At 39.4% G+C, this 15,513-nt stretch overlaps 3 protein-coding genes and 1 long non-coding RNA gene across 7 annotated transcripts in view; 2 read left to right on the forward strand and 2 right to left on the reverse strand.

Moving 5' to 3' along the window:
• Nucleotides 1-2,664, reverse strand: part of dnajc13 (DnaJ heat shock protein family (Hsp40) member C13) — a 23,761-nt gene extending 21,097 nt beyond the window's left edge. For 2 of the 3 annotated variants that reach the window (XM_025054335.1, XM_025054334.1), the window contains exon 1: nucleotides 2,118-2,230. In XM_025054335.1, the coding sequence (XP_024910103.1) occupies nucleotides 2,118-2,152 (35 nt within the window). In that variant the 5' untranslated portion in view covers nucleotides 2,153-2,230. Of the gene's footprint in view, nucleotides 1-2,117; nucleotides 2,231-2,475 lie in introns of those variants that run through there. The other variant, XM_025054336.1, reaches the window with a different exon arrangement.
• A 1,910-nt stretch (nucleotides 2,665-4,574) lies between these two features.
• lztfl1 (leucine zipper transcription factor-like 1) lies at nucleotides 4,575-9,452 on the forward strand. Its single transcript, XM_008308180.2, has 10 exons — nucleotides 4,575-4,809; nucleotides 5,437-5,561; nucleotides 5,650-5,844; nucleotides 7,505-7,562; nucleotides 8,158-8,229; nucleotides 8,337-8,402; nucleotides 8,503-8,580; nucleotides 8,937-9,113; nucleotides 9,211-9,314; nucleotides 9,405-9,452. The coding sequence occupies exons 1-10, from the start codon at nucleotides 4,807-4,809 to the stop codon at nucleotides 9,421-9,423; spliced, it is 897 nt and encodes a 298-aa protein (XP_008306402.1). The 5' UTR covers nucleotides 4,575-4,806; the 3' UTR covers nucleotides 9,424-9,452.
• Nucleotides 9,203-15,402, reverse strand: LOC107988394 (uncharacterized). Of its 2 annotated transcripts, XR_001759920.2 has the most exons (4): nucleotides 15,267-15,402; nucleotides 12,481-12,771; nucleotides 12,205-12,333; nucleotides 9,203-9,294 (listed from the first exon to the last, which is right to left on the reverse strand). It is a non-coding gene; the product is annotated as an uncharacterized LOC107988394 (long non-coding RNA). The 2 variants fall into 2 exon arrangements; XR_003049391.1 differs by having other exon boundaries at nucleotides 12,205-12,771.
• The window catches only part of ccr9b (chemokine (C-C motif) receptor 9b), a 4,920-nt gene continuing 2,252 nt past the window's right edge, over nucleotides 12,846-15,513 (forward strand). Inside the window, exons 1-3 of the mRNA XM_008308179.3 lie at nucleotides 12,846-13,912; nucleotides 14,110-14,168; nucleotides 15,289-15,479. Coding sequence (XP_008306401.1) covers nucleotides 14,115-14,168; nucleotides 15,289-15,479 — 245 coding nt within the window. The 5' untranslated portion in view covers nucleotides 12,846-13,912; nucleotides 14,110-14,114. The remainder of the gene's footprint in view (nucleotides 13,913-14,109; nucleotides 14,169-15,288; nucleotides 15,480-15,513) is intronic.

The raw sequence follows: 15,513 nt of genomic DNA on the forward strand, positions 1-15,513 counted from the left end.
CAGCAAAATCCGAGAGGAACTAAAAGTTTTCAGCTCAGTGTTGATATCAGGCACAAAAACAGCCCAACTCAGCATGTCAATAATGTCTGGTGAAAATCCAGTGTAGATTATTGATCACTTTCAAATAAACAAACTCACTGACAATCATTACAATGATTGACTGACTCTTAGGACACAACAGGAAGAAATCTCGGAGGATACATTTTGATGCTAAACTGACCAAAACATGGTAGAGAAAATGGAGAGAATAACGTCATCTTTTGTCATTGCTGCAGCCATTTGCTGTTGGCTGCACAGTAACAAGGGGAACCTGTGTCAGCACTCTGCCAGGATCCTGGAAATATCTGACTCCAGTTTTCCTTCCTTTCTGTGTGCAATTTAGGCAGGGGACAAAAAGAAAAATAGCCTCACATGACGGAATAATCTTTTCACCAAAAGGGACAATTGTCTGGTGTTCAAAGCGAGACAGAAACCAATGCAAACAATGAGGTGTTGGGGAGGGTTCCCGAGTGGCATGGAAGTTCATGGAAAAACCTTTTAAAATAATTGATGTTGAGGAAAGGTGTTAGTAAAGGTGGGAGTGTTCCCACCTATCGTTACAGGACTAAACAGCCAATCAATTCTGACGCAGACGTGCCGATGGAACACAGTAAGATGTCAGTACTACAGTAAGAGAAGCACAGAATAATCTCTGCCACCTTCCCTTAAGAAAGCAGTGCAGATTTTAGTGTATTCCTGTGATGGCTACAAAAAAAAAAGGCCAGCTTCCAGGACTGGGTCATGTGATCACCCCTCCTAACTCTTCCTGCCCGAGTCAAAATCAATAGGATATTATTGAAGGCCTCAGTTTAGGGAGAGAAAAACAACTTGATTTGGAGGACAGTTAAAAATACTGTACATGAGTGAATGTTGAAAACATTTTCTTTCCTTATAAACAAAAAGACATTATTATTATTACTGTGTTAAAAGATTCCTGATATACTTGCGTACAACATCACAAAACATCGAACTTTGGCACAATTTTAGAAATAGGCATCTAGTAACTGGTGTTTACTTTGCCCTGATTCCAATAATTCTCTCATATTTTACAATTTGATAAACAAGGCTTTATTTTTATCCCAATCTCCACAGTTGCGGCAGAATCAGCTGAATCATCTTTTCCTGTTTAGCATACAAGTAACAGAGGACCCAGAAGGTACAAGGGTTAACCTTTCACGTGTTTATTACATAATTATATAGTTATCACCAATGTATTTGGCCTTCAGGTGATCACTTCACATATAATCCACAAATGCTGGAGCCTACACTGACCAAATATAAAGCTGTGGTGACTCATCACACGTCATATGACATACATGACTGCCAAATTTTGTGCACCTACAACACACGGTGTCCAAGGTGAAGCAGTTTTTGACACCTGTGTGCTACAGGCAAAACTGATCCCCTACATATTTGCATGGGTTTAAAGTTCATTATACCTATATTTAGTTAAAATACAAAACTGGAACACCTGTGTGCTACAGGCAAAACTGAACCACTACATATTTGCATGGGTTTAATCATACATATATTTAGTTAAAATACAAAACTGAAAAAAAAAGAAATTCACCAAAGGTTTGTCTTTGTTTTGTTGATTGTGTTGTTTTTGGTATTTGTTGTTGTTGTTTACTGTTGGCCTTCCAATCCTTAGTGATGCCTCCATATTAGAATATCTTCAGAACTAGCATTTAGACCTTCAAAATCAGTTGTGACTTTGGTCACAACCAAAAATTTGGGAAGAATGTGATTTCATCAGAATTGTTTCCTTTTTTTAAACACATTCTCTGCTTTACAGAGGTGTTGCAATGCGTTCTTCTGCAGCATTAACCACTTTTATGAAGCAACCTTTTCACCAAGACAGGAACTTTTGACACTGACACAGACTTCTTACATCCTGTGTGGCTGCGACCGAATAACAACACACATACTTGATATACATCCTGTATAATCATGCAGTGGAAGACATTGGATAAACAGACGGTTCGGTGTGGCTAACGCCACGTTCTAAACCCTCTAAAGGATGAACGCTGTGTTCCAATCTGTCAACATAAATCCATGACAAGCAGCATTAACGTTACCTGGCTCTCATGCAGCTAACGAGACTCTGCTTCATTGCAGCGGGCCTACGCGGTGCACAGTGTGGGCTGAAAAGAAGCACGACACCACCCTTTCAAGTGATGTCCACCCCGCAGCCCCACCTTGTCCGAAACATCGATATCCGCAGACGCTTGCGTTATCGGTGTCTGTTTACCTTGTGTAGAATAAATGGGGTGCCAATGTTTGCTTAGCCAGTGGCTATCGGCTAACTAGCCTTCGTATCGCTCAGGTTTGCGGACGGAAGCTAAGCTAATTAGCATTAGCCGGGGCTCAGTGTACAGCAAACACAGAGAAGATGGACAGGAGAGAATGGCAGCAGATGCCAGCGGGTGATTTTACCTGTAAAAACGTCAACGGGTGTTGTTCGAAGCCGTCCCTCAGCCCCCCACCCTCCTCTGAGTGCGGTCGCTGCTTCTCAGTTTACCCACTGTGATGCTCCTGTGTTCAGTTTGCGCCGTACTCCCCCCTCCACCAGCGCTCAGGACGCTGCCATGTTCCTGCTTCCACAAGTGCAAAACTGCGCATGCGGGGAAAGCTGCCTGTCATGCGGCTGTCAGCTGATTGGTTTGTCAGTACCCAGAATTACCGAGATAACTGACTCAGGATCAGTTGCTTTGGCAGTTTTAACTCGGTTTGAATTCATAGATACAGTAGAAGCTGACCTCAAAACAGTTTATGTGATTTATCTTAGCGCCGGTAAATTATTACTTTCATTTGTTGAAAACACAGAACAAGGTTTGAAAAACCAATAGCGATATTATATCTGTAATATAGAAACTACCCTGAGATTTAATAAAGGAGGAACTATAAAAGTACTATCAGTGTTTTTAATGAACCTCCTAACTGTATTTGCGAAAGAAAACAAGACCCACTCAAAATATGTTAAAACATTAGCATATTTCCAATCCCTGTCCCTTCTAAAGCAAATAAACTATAGACCAGCAAACGAATGTTGTTTTCCTAAAAACCACAAATAAACTATAGACCAGCAAACGAATTAATGTTGTTTTCTTAAAAACCTGTTTTGGACTAACGAGTATTCTTTATGTACTCTTGATTTACATTCTAATTATATAATCAGACAATCCTGCCCTCTAGGGACAATAGTTTGTAATGCAAGAGGATTTGAGTACACAAGCGAACACACGTAGACATAATCACACACTATCTACGACAAGGAAGAGAAACAGCGCAGTAGAAATGACTGATTTGTACTGTTTCCTTCTGAAGATATTAAAAGTGTTCATCATCTAAGGGTTTGTATTGTTCTAACACCATTTGTTTTTATCGCTGTTGTGGTTTACTGGGTGTTATATTTTTGTTGTTGTGGTTTACTGGGTGTTATATTTTCGTGCCCATATTGATTCCCTGCCCCCCTCCCCTCCCTAAATCCCATTAACTCACTGCCCATTTTATATCTGTGACAGTTTATAGCCAGATACTGAATTTAAACATCCATTACTTTCGGATTGATCAGAAAAGCTAAAACACAGCATCACCCCCCGAATAAATCACTGTCACGACACGTTCTGACCGATTCCAACTTAAGGCTAGTGTTTCACTTCGCAATGGAATGAGTAGTGACTCACCTAGACTGAAGGTAAAGTGGAAACATCTTGGCCTCGGTGAGTGAGTGATGTCGCACGGTGAAGGTTGAGCGGGACAGCTCAGAGTGGGTCACAATATGAGGCATCTGAGTAGCTGACCAATCATGCGCTGCCCGTTAGTCTAATTCAATTACAGCGTGAGGGGGGAAAGAAAAGAGTTTCCTTCTTAACTCTCAGAACCCGCTGTTACAAAATTGATAATAATGTCATTTAGGCTTCAGTGAAAGGGAAGAAGAGAGCTGAGCAGCATTCGTTCCGTGAAGTTTCTGTCCAGCTTACGTGGACCGTGACAGGCCACAAAGTTGAACCTCTGTTTGTGCAACAACAGCCGTTACATTCAAAAGAAACAGTTTTTGTTAAATCTTAGTAGTACTTTTTCCCCAGTACCAGGTGTAAATTGTGTCGGAAGGACAAGGTGTAGTGAGACCTGCTATGACACGGTTTAGACATGGGGCACCATGTGTAAAAGACACGGGATTAAAGAGGCACGTTTAAAGAGGGCCGTGGAGATGAAGTTAGGGGGTGTGAGAAGACAAGATTTAAAGATTTAAAGATTTAAAGACAATTAGGTATAAAACACCGCACACAGTGTGTATACTTATGTGTGTGTAAGAATATTAAATTAGATTCGATTGAATTGATTGGAAATCGACATAAAACGTAATGTAACATACGTTATTTTTATAACGGTATTTTTTATTTTTTATAATTTATATTAATGTAACAACGTAACATAAAATTAGAGATGAACACAGACGTCAGACGGTCATGATTGAGAAACTCATTTTTTGCTCAAAATGCTATGGTAAGAGAGTTAATTCTTGCCAGGACATTCTCACGGCAAACAGCAGCAGAGGAGCTAAGCTACGCTAACACATAATCTTATAGGCATGTTATAACCACAGGACAAACCAGAACCTCAGATTTTAATTTGACCACCGACTTTTCAGAGAGTTTACCTCCAGTCGGTTGCGTTTTCGCTTCGTGGCTTGAATCGAAGCCTTAAACCACAGTTTTTCTTTTTTAAGTGTGAGCTCACTGAGTTAGCTTCTGCACTGCTATCATGGTGAGTAGCTACTATCTTTCACTGGAAATATATTTGATTAAAAACAAACAAACAAAAACAGCAGCAGAAAAATTAAAGTAAACTTCAAAACAGCAAACGTGTGTTTTTAATTGGATTTAAATACAGTGAACAGCACCTGATGCTCGGGTAAAAAAAAGCCTTTAACAGTTAGCTCACAAGCTAGTTATAGATGTTATAATTTTACCCAGTAGTTATGGGATGTCTGCACTTTCCTCTCTTCTGTTGTGATGTTAAAACACCGCATTTAGTTACTTATAACTGCAGTACAAGTTCTAATAAAGGGAAGTTCACTGTCATAAAATATTAATAAAAAATAAATCAAGAACAGAATCAGTGTCAGGACGTAATTTGGAAGAAATCATCAACAAGTGTCAGTTTTTATGTTCGGCCTGCGTATGATACTTTCAGACTAAACTAAATAAGTTTACAAGTTGTTTTTTTTTTTCATTTTAATGAAAAGTGTAACAGGAAAGAAAAAAACACACAACGTGAGACACCTAGGGGGCGCTAAAGTCCCACTTTAAATACTGTCACCCAAGCCAAATCTCCCTTCTGAGATATTGAAGTTTCCATAAAAAAAAGTACCTTCATTTTGTCTCTCTATAGGCTGAGTTTGGCTTTAACGAACATCATCAGAATGAGGTCATCAACTACATGAGATTTGCACGTTCCAAGCGAATCCTGAGGCTGAAGACCATCGATTCCTGCTTTGAGGAACTCAAAGACAGCAGGTGAGTGATGACGATGACGTCACCGTTTCCTAAACAACTCTCTTCTTCCTCTGATTCATCTCTGGTTTACTTCCATTTCCTCCTGAAGGCTGGTGGACGAGACCTTCACCGTGGACGAGGTGAAGGAGATGCTGGACGGGCTGCAGGTGGTGGTCACAGGTGAGGTGGAGATGGAGCTGATCAACACGGCCCACACCAACGTCCTGCTGCTGCGGCAGCTCTTCTCACAGGCAGAGAAGTTTTACCTGCGACTGCAGAGTGACATCTCAGAACTGGAGAACAGGTGGGTGCAGGAAATGTTTGGATTGTTAGTTTAAATTTATATATATTTTTTAAAAAATCCAGTAAACTAAATGGATAGTAACAAGTATATCAGGAGTCCACCACTGGGGGTCTCCCTCTAAGGAGCAACTACCCCACTCCCCAACACCACATACTGTACATTTGCAAACAAGCACAAGCATAAACAAAAATAGACACAAATCACAATTTTTATTATTTGAGTTTTAAAGATTTTTTTATAACTCCATAATAAATTTAAGCCAAAAGTCACTTTTTCTATGAAAAACAACACCCCCCCCCCCAAAAAAATCTAATAATATCCCTAGTTAAATGTTTGTCTCTCAGATGCAGCAGGAACCAGAGAAGAACTTTTCTGTGTTGTTAAATGTTATGTATCTTATCTATGGACTCACACCCCTTTAGACTTGTGTAGTCGGGGATCGAACCCCCACCCTCTGGTTAGAAAGCAACTCCTCCCCACAAGTTTCACATAAACACAGTACTGCCCTTGTTGTGAAGCATTTCCCCCCCCTCCCCCGAAAGTTTGAACAAAAACAATAAAAACCTGTGTCTGTGATAACAATGAAAAAATAATGAGGAAAAAAAAACAATTAAAACAGTGCTCAAAAAAAAAAAAAAAAATTCCAGCATCTACGTATTCAGTTCTTCTTTTCAGTGAAACTTAACTGCTGACCTCAGGAACCTTTCACTTTGTCAAAGAAAAGACATTTTGTTAGCAGTATAAACACGAGGGGGGGGGGGGGGGTTTTCCTTTTCTTGCCTCATACGTGACTTTCAACCTTACGATGTAAAATGTGAGGAATACGCCCCACGTCAGGGTCTACGTGTGCAGAGCTGCTTTTAAAAAACCACATTGAACTTTGAAAACTGATCTTCACCACAGGTTTACAGCTCACGGCAGCAGTGTTAAACTGCCATAGTGACGATGTGAGAAAAACAAATCAATCAAATCAGTGTTTTTGTCTGTTTTATCTTTATATTAATACAGCAGAAAAAAAAGCAGCAGAAAGTTCAATTGGTTTATTTATATCACCAAAGTCACGTTCAACTTTATGACTAAAAAACCCATTCAATATTTGACCATTTATTATTACTTTACAAAATGTACCGTCACCTGAATGATCTGTGAAAGTCTGTGATTATTACCAAACTGCTGCGTTAGGTCACGCTTCAAAAAATGCAAATTTTGAAGAAGAAAAAAAAAAAAAAGATGTGAAAGATCACAAGGTGACCGCAGAAAACTGAAGTCAGATTTAATCACATGACTACATGTCAAAAAGCAGAACAAGTCACAAAAAGGTCAAAGCAAAAAAAAACAAAAAATAACAACTTTTTTTTTAGCCAAAAATATTTGATTCCACTAAAGTGCTGAAATGTGACCTTTTCAGTCTGATTTTTCTTTTGTGTTTATTTAAATAAAAATATTTTTACTATTTACCCCATCACTTCATGTAGGAAAATGTTTATAAATAAAACACAAAAGATAATGATTTGCTTTTTCTTACATTGATATCATGGCAGAAGGAAAAAAAAAATCCTTGACTGATTTAATTAATAACTACAATGTGATTAAATTGCCTTTTTAAATGGTTTCACGATGCATTTAAGTTGATTTTTTTTCTCTTTCCATCTCCGTTCAGAGAGCTGTTGGAACAAGTGGCTGAATTTGAGAAGACCGATTTTAAAAGCACTGACAAGGTGAGAATAAAAGCTGTGGTCGTCACTCATCACGTCTTCAAACGTGACACATTCACTGTACAATACGCCTACATGAAACATTCTGCACTTGGATGCAACCCAGTACAGTGAAAGTAGCTCTGCATGTCAGACGAAGGGTCCTGTGAAGTGACGTGAAGCCGAGCAGATCAGAAATACATTTCTCCGTCCGCCTGGCACCAAGAAAAAAAGAAAAATTGTCTCTGGGGTCACCGGAGATTTGTGATGTCAAAATGGGGTCACAAGCCAAAAATAACAGGGAACACTGACCAAAATAAAGACATTTTGATGAAAAAAAAAATTTTTTTTTCATCAATCAGACTCTGGAATGGTTTGGGGCTGCATTTCAGCCAGCAACCAGCACAGGACTCTGGAATGGTTTGGGGCTGCATTTTAGCCAACAACCAGCACAGACTGATTTAACTTATTCATATATGATATACATTGTTACCTTTACAGCATTTAATACATGTTTTTCATATTTATTTTAATTGTAATTTCCCAGAGTTCACTTCTCTGCTGCTGTAATGACCAGTGTGATTTACTGGATTGTGTTTCTCGTCTGTTCTGTTGCCAGATTAACCAGGAGATGAGCAAACCCAAGTTAGCGCCACTGAACGAAGGCGGGGTCTCGGAACTTCTCAACAAAGTAAAAAAAAAAACGCAGTCCAGATTCAGTTTGAATTATTTTTCATTATCATCGTCCAGTGTTAACACGAGTGTTAACACAGATCTACGTCAAATGTTTTTCTCCAGGAGATTTCAAGACTACAGGAGGAGAACACCAAACTGAAATCAAGGTTACGCACTTTAGAAACACAGGTGATAAAAAAAATAGAACAAAACATTTTTTAATGTCTTTTTTGGTCAATTTATTGATATTAACGTCTTTGTGCTGGGATTACTTTTTTTTTTTCCTCAGGCCATGAGTGCACTGGACGAGAGCACAAAGACAAAGCAAGCGCTGAAGGACCTGCAGAAGGTTCAGGGAGAACAGCAGGTAGATGTCGCCGAGGCTGGAATTAGATTTACATTTTGCCACAGCTTTGATTCTTTTTTGCATTTGTAAATTGTTTGTTATTTTGATTTATGTGCCGTCTTCTGGATCTGCACTGGTGAGTGTCCAGATTGGTGTGAATAGAAGTAGAAAACCTTAGAGACATTCACATGAATTCAAACATGTTGACGTCTTTAACGCAGGACAGATGAATAATGTAGCAAAAAAAACTTAAATAATACAAATAAATAGACTTTAGCTAGTGCAAGAGGAGCATGAATGTAGCAGTAAAAGTACAAAACAGTTTGTATTTCTTACCTAATGTGTTGACACTGAGAATGTCCTTCCTGTCCTCCAAGTCCGCTGCTCAATCCCAGGAGATCAACAGTCTGGAGGACACCGTGGCGGCTCTGAAAGACGACTACGAAAAGTCCCTCAGCGTCAACGCCGCCTCTCAGAAGGACCTGCAGGAGAACCTGGTGTCTGCGAAACACGATCTGCTCAGGGTTCAGGAACAGCTGACCCTGGCTGAGAAGGTACGACATCATCACTGTGGTCCACACCCACAGGGGACAGAGTCCTAGGGAATCTGTAGCGTGTTTATTTCTTCTGTGTCGTGTCGTGTGTGTTTAGGAGCTGGAGAAGAAGTTCCAGGAGACTGCTGCCTATCGCAACATGAAGGAAATCCTGACCAAGAAGAACGATCAGATCAAAGACCTGAGGAAACAATTGCAGAGGTGAGGATGGAGTGATGAAAATTCTTTGCTCTGGACCAGACCAAAAAATAAATAAAACTCAACACCTCCTTTGTCTTGCCTTTGTTTCAGATACGAGCCCAGTGAATGAGTTCAGTAAGGAATTAAAAACAAAACAAAGAAATAAACAGTAAATGAACCAATCAGCTCCAATCTTAACTCCAAAAGTCCAGACTCAGAAACCAAGCCCTTCCGTAGGGAACTGTGTTTTTGAGTCGCCGTGGCAACTCCCAGCAATCATCTGCCATCACCAAATGAGACGTTCTGGACCAAACTACCAATCAAGACCGAGTCGAGACGAATGATGAAGCAGAGTCTTAAACCATGACAAATTTCTTCAGACAATTTTTCTATGCAACTGTTGTGTACATCATGTCCCTGTTGGAGAGGCCTTTCCACCAGTGTGATGAGAGTCTGTCTGTTCTGTACAGACAGACTCATCACACTGCAGTTTAAAAACACTATCAAATAAAAGTGTGACATTTGTAGCCTTATTTCAACAGCTAATCATTATATTCTTATTTTAGGTCTTTTTAAATCCCTTAAACAGTCGATAGTTATTTTAACAAACTGAGATGGAGCGTTAGGTTTACGTTAAATATAATTAGAAATAAAAATTGGAAAATCTGACTTTCTGTGAAGGTCTGATTATTAAAAAATAAATAATATTAAAATAAAACTAAACTACTTTTAACTTGCAGCTTTTTCAGCCTTTCCTCTTGTGTATGAAATGTCATAACAGACGATTCTTATATTTACCCAAACAAACAGCAAATGTTATGGTTGTATTTTTGTAATGTTGTGTCTGATGGAGTGTAAATGAAATGAATAAAGATATATAAATATACATGTACTGTATACATACGTCATAGTCATATATTAATGCTCTTGTAGAGTACGGTACATCTGCTAACGTTACAGTAGGTGTGCATTTGTTTGTATTGTGCAAAGTATGGGAAAAATAAAAGCTAATGCTAAATCAATGCAGGTGTTATTCTCTCTTTTTTTAACATTAAAAACATTAACGGACTAATTTTTCAATGCATGATCCAACACTTTATTACAGCCAATACAGTAGCGCTAGCCTTAGTTTATGTGAGGTGATCAAATAAAGCAATAAAGTTAAAAATACAGAAAAAATACAGTAGCAACAACATTGCAGAGGAATAACACCAGCATTAGCAGGATAGAAAAATAAATATATATATGTAATTCTAAAAGAGTGCTAGGTTAGCAAGAGCAGCTAAGTCACTAAGAGCAAAAACTTTGGACTAAAGATAAAAATGAACCAAAAAAAAAAAAAAAAAAAAAAAACAAGGGTTAAATGGTAGCAAAACAAAACATTGTCTAACCAAATTTTTCTTTTGCTATTTTAAAAGGAAAAGGCTAGCTAGTAGAGGGAAGACAAAACTAGATTGCCTCTCATTAGATAACAGTTTAACCAAGCCATAGGTTAGCTAATGAACCAAAAAAACTCAGACAGTTTAGGTCGCCCCCTGTAGGGATATAGGGGAGATATTCTTTGCAGGAATGTTAACCACATATGCATATTTATATTGTTGGCAATAAATAAAAAAAGGAGATAAAATTTGGTTCCACTCTGTGACCTTATCACATGACCCGAATGGTTCCATTAAATAATAACATTGTTCCATATTTTTAGAAGATGTTTGACACATTTGTCAATACTCTACAACAAGAAGAACAAAACCCAAGATGGTTCAATGCCAGGAAATTGTTATAAATGCCTCGCTCAGCTGCTGGTTCTAAATCAAAGTACTGAAAAGAAAAACTACAGCGCACACACACGCACAAACACACGCACACGTTCGTGGTATTTTTCTTTTCTGCTGATTTGTTTCTCAAAAGCCTGTTGCTAGCGTCATATCTCTGTAAACCCCAGATTGTGAGATAGTGGCAGAGGAAGAAAGAGAGAGAGAAAGATATCACACACAGAGGTCACATTTCAGTTGACTCTCACCCCCACCGTACCCCCCCGTCTCCCTCCTCCGTTTTCACTGAAACTCTCGCCATAGTTTGTGCTCAGTTAAACCTCAGCAGCGTTTCTCTGTCCAACACAAATGTGTTTGAAACCAAAAAATGAAACCAAAAAATGACAGCTGATGTCACTTGTTTTTTAACTTCATTATACCGTAGAATCAATAACAGAATGACTCATTTTGAGCGTGTCACATTATCAGGGTTGCCTCTGTTCAATCTAGCTTGGCATCGTTCCAAACACCAAACAGTTACCACCTGGGCTGGAGGCTGTGGTCGTCTCACTGTGAGAACATGTCTACTTCATGGTCCTCAAACCCAGTGGTCCTTAATTATTTTCATGTCATCCTTGGGGACAGAAATGTTTTCACATCCCTCCCACCCACACAAACTGAAATACTGTTGAGAACCTGGTAACATGTATATGTTTTATCTGTACAAACCAATGTATCAGTTGCTGCCACCTAGTGACTGGGGGCTTGTTATCATTCGAGCATTAGAGCAGTGGTACACTTATGTCCAGCGTTAGAGCAGGGTGCCCAACCCCGTGACGGTCCGTAGGTCATTTGGTACCGGGCCACAGCAAAAAAAAAAAAACCAAAACTTCAGTTTGACTAATTTACTTCTTTCTATTCATCAACTGAGTAACTTCTCAGAATGACTAATTTTACTCTGACATACTGCATCATGATTCCAGTCACTCTGGTCAGAGCGATGCTGAGGCTTTGATATCATGCAGTCCCTGACTTGACAGCATGTCATAGTGAAACCTGCACTGCAGACTTCAACCAAAGTCAAGGCAGGAGCAGTGTTGCCTTCACAGTCTTTTCTACAGCTTTACAAAACCCAGAGAAGAGCGTGTTTTCAGCCTTACCTCAAACCGTGACTGACGTTAGCCACAGATTAAGAGACGCACTAAAACACCCAATATGAGCCTCAGGTGTACAGCTTGGTCAGCAGCAGGTTGGCCACGCCCTCAAAGGGCAACCGGCCAATAGCATGCCTGTAAGGCACAGTGGACAAAAAAAAAAACAGTAGTTCAGAACATTTGGCTGTATATTAAAATGAATGTGAATAAAAGAAAATTGACATAATAAAAACAATGATGGTCATATGTGTTTTAAATGACCCACTTCACCCTGGGTCTGACCTCAGCCTACAGTAGACTGCAGGAGGGCATGCCTTCAGTCTCTATTTTGGTCCACAGATGAACTTGACTTCTGTTCCCACGTTCTATCAAGTACCCACAGTTTCAGACCTGAGGATGTGTTTTTGACAGTTTGTCAGTGAAACCTCACCGTCTACCACTTTCTTCAACAACCTGTCCTCAGTAGAAAACATCTGTCGTGACAAGACTTCTGGACCACACTACTATCAAAACTGAGAATCGTTACTCGCGGTTCTCCTGCACACATGCAGGTTTCAGGTGATCGTGGTGATACTGAAAAAAAAAGAAAAAGAAAAAAGAAAAGTATTAAAAATCTCAAAGAAAAAAAGAAAAAGAAAAAAAGAAAAGTATTAAGTATTAAAAATCTCAGACATTATTTCTGTCATTGGAAGTGCAGTAAAAAAAAAACAAAAACAAAATATACACATTTATACTCAATGAGAGCATAACACCTTAGCATTCATATCATGAATCATAGCCAAGAATGTATGTATAATACTAAGGCTACAGTAGCTAGTAGAGGCAGAACAGTAAAAACTAGAATTTTTTTGTTCTTCTATGATCTGAAGCGGAGTAGGAGTAAAAAGTATCCCCTAAATCACTTCATAGGTACTACATAGTACACGTACTGAAAAAAAGTAAACTTACTTCATTACAAACCTAAAATAGCTATAAAAACATAACTGTAAAGTTAGCCAAGAGGGCAACTAAAGGTTGGCAAAAAGGTTGCTAGGTTTCAATGCTCAAAATGGGACATTTAACACAGCGCTGAGTTCACGTATCACCGTCAGACTGTCTTCCCTCTGCCGACAGTCCACAGAACACACACAGTCTGACAGAAATTCACTACTTCAAACAGCATCAAGTGCCTCCTCTGGTTCTCAGTTTCATGCATCACTCGTCATCTGTGCTTACACAGAAATATGTCTCCCACCCCACTCTGATAGAGGCTTTCAGAACTGAAATCTAGTCAACTGTGGAGGCATGTGGGCGCATTGTTTTGTTTTTGTAAACCTGACGGTCACAACTGAGTGGGCATCGACTAAAGAGTCCCAGCGTCCTGGTTGGAACCGACACCCACACCTGTCGTACACGAGACCATCCTTTGAAAGAAGGGGCGTCTGTCAAGGCTGCACGGCTGGATGACTGAGTTAACAAAAAAAAAGAAACAGAACAGAAAGAAAGAAAGAAAAAACAAATGAGGAAAAAAAAGGGAAGAAACATGATGTTGAGTAGTGTGAAGAGAACAGAGCTGTGTCGTGGTGAGCTGTCGTTTTGTGCAATGAGTGATGGTATGTCAACACGTGATCCAGGAGAGGAAACCATATAAAGCCGATGAAGATGTGTGACGTGACTTCAGCTTCACTCTGGTGACAACACAGCACAGTAACCCCGACAACTCTCTTCACTGACGGTAAGTCAATAGTTAAACACGTTGACTTTTTCATCTTGTGTTTTTTTTAATTTTTTTTTTTTTAAATTAACATCATTTAAATTAACATTTTTTTATCTCCTTATTTAAATTAACGTCTCACACATTTTTTTTATCTCCTTATCTCCCTCGTTTGTGTGAATTAATTGTAACATCTGAATTCTGATTTTTATTTTCAGATAAGATGGAGGATCAATTTTCAGACTTCATGAACACCGAATCTTATGATTACGAAAACGTGAGTACGAATCTGTTGAAAAATAAATCTGTCAAGTTTATATAAAGCAGGAAGTAATCTGTTCTATTCTTTTGATAATGCACAAACTGCAGTATCTACTGTTGCTGCTCGTACAGTCAGTCACTGTATGTGCAGCATACATGCAAACATGACGCAGGATAAAGAAATAAAAGACGAGTCAAAAGATCAGACCAAAAAAAAAACATATCGCTAAAGTTATTGTAAAGATGGCAATAAAAAATATAAAAAGTATATCATAAAAATGAAGGCTTAAAATGTTTACCCAGGAACAGTACAAATGGTTGTAGCAAAAACAAAATTAACAAAAATTGAGAAATAAACACAAAATAGGCCAGAAGTGAAATAATACATTTTGTCAAACGTACCAACATAAATTAGACCAGCAGATGGCTCTGTTAGCCATAAGAAAAAGAAAAATGAATAATAATCCAAGCCCAGATTACAGCTAAAGGTTGAAATATGAAACAAAGGTTGCAGAATATAGCATATATTTAAAAAAAAGTGAAACAACAAATATTGATTGAAAATATATTTAGATTAAATACTGGACTGGTCCCAGAAAACCCATTCAGGTGCTTTGTTTGGGACCTGACCCATACTTTTTTTTTGCTTGTTTTAGGCTGTTGCCATTGTGTTTGTGAAAGAAAATACAAAACTACACTTTGTGATCCACTGGGAGATAACCTCACTCAGACATCTGAGATATTTAAATGTCACAGTCGGTGTCAACGTCACATTTTCCACCGTGATGTTTATCTCTGCTCCACATCTAAACTCTGATGGCTCCAGGGCCCCCTACATGATCTGTGGGGCCCCTTCTCTGCAGCCCCTAGGGATGGTTTAACCCCCCGAGGCTTGGAAAGCAGCAGGAAGTTGTGCAGTAGTGTGGTTTCTCCTGTGCACAGATATAACACATGCACCTGACACCAGTGGTTAAAAACGTACGTCACAGGCAGGATTCAGCGCAAAGTCAGTGTCGCTGCTACCACGCGGCTTCTGAAACTGTGAAAAGGTCTCAGTACGAAGATGATCAGGGAAATGGGGAAAAACCAACCAACCCATCCTGCTTTAGCTTACCTCAGCCTTCTTCTGTTTTCAGGACACTCTTGACTATAGCACAGGTCCAACTGAAAACCCACAGATGTGTGACAGATCCAGTGCCTGGGAGTTTCGTCGTCAGTACGAAGCTCCGCTCTTTTGGGTCATCTTTATCGTCGGCGCCGTGGGCAACCTGATGGTGGTCTGGATCTACACCACCGTTCGCAACCGCCTGAAAACAATGACGGCCGTGTACCCGCTGCACCTGGCGGCGGCCGACCTCCCC

This window comes from Cynoglossus semilaevis, chromosome 3 (genome assembly GCF_000523025.1).
Source record: "Cynoglossus semilaevis isolate Cse_v1.0 chromosome 3, Cse_v1.0, whole genome shotgun sequence".
NCBI lineage: Eukaryota > Metazoa > Chordata > Actinopteri > Pleuronectiformes > Cynoglossidae > Cynoglossus > Cynoglossus semilaevis.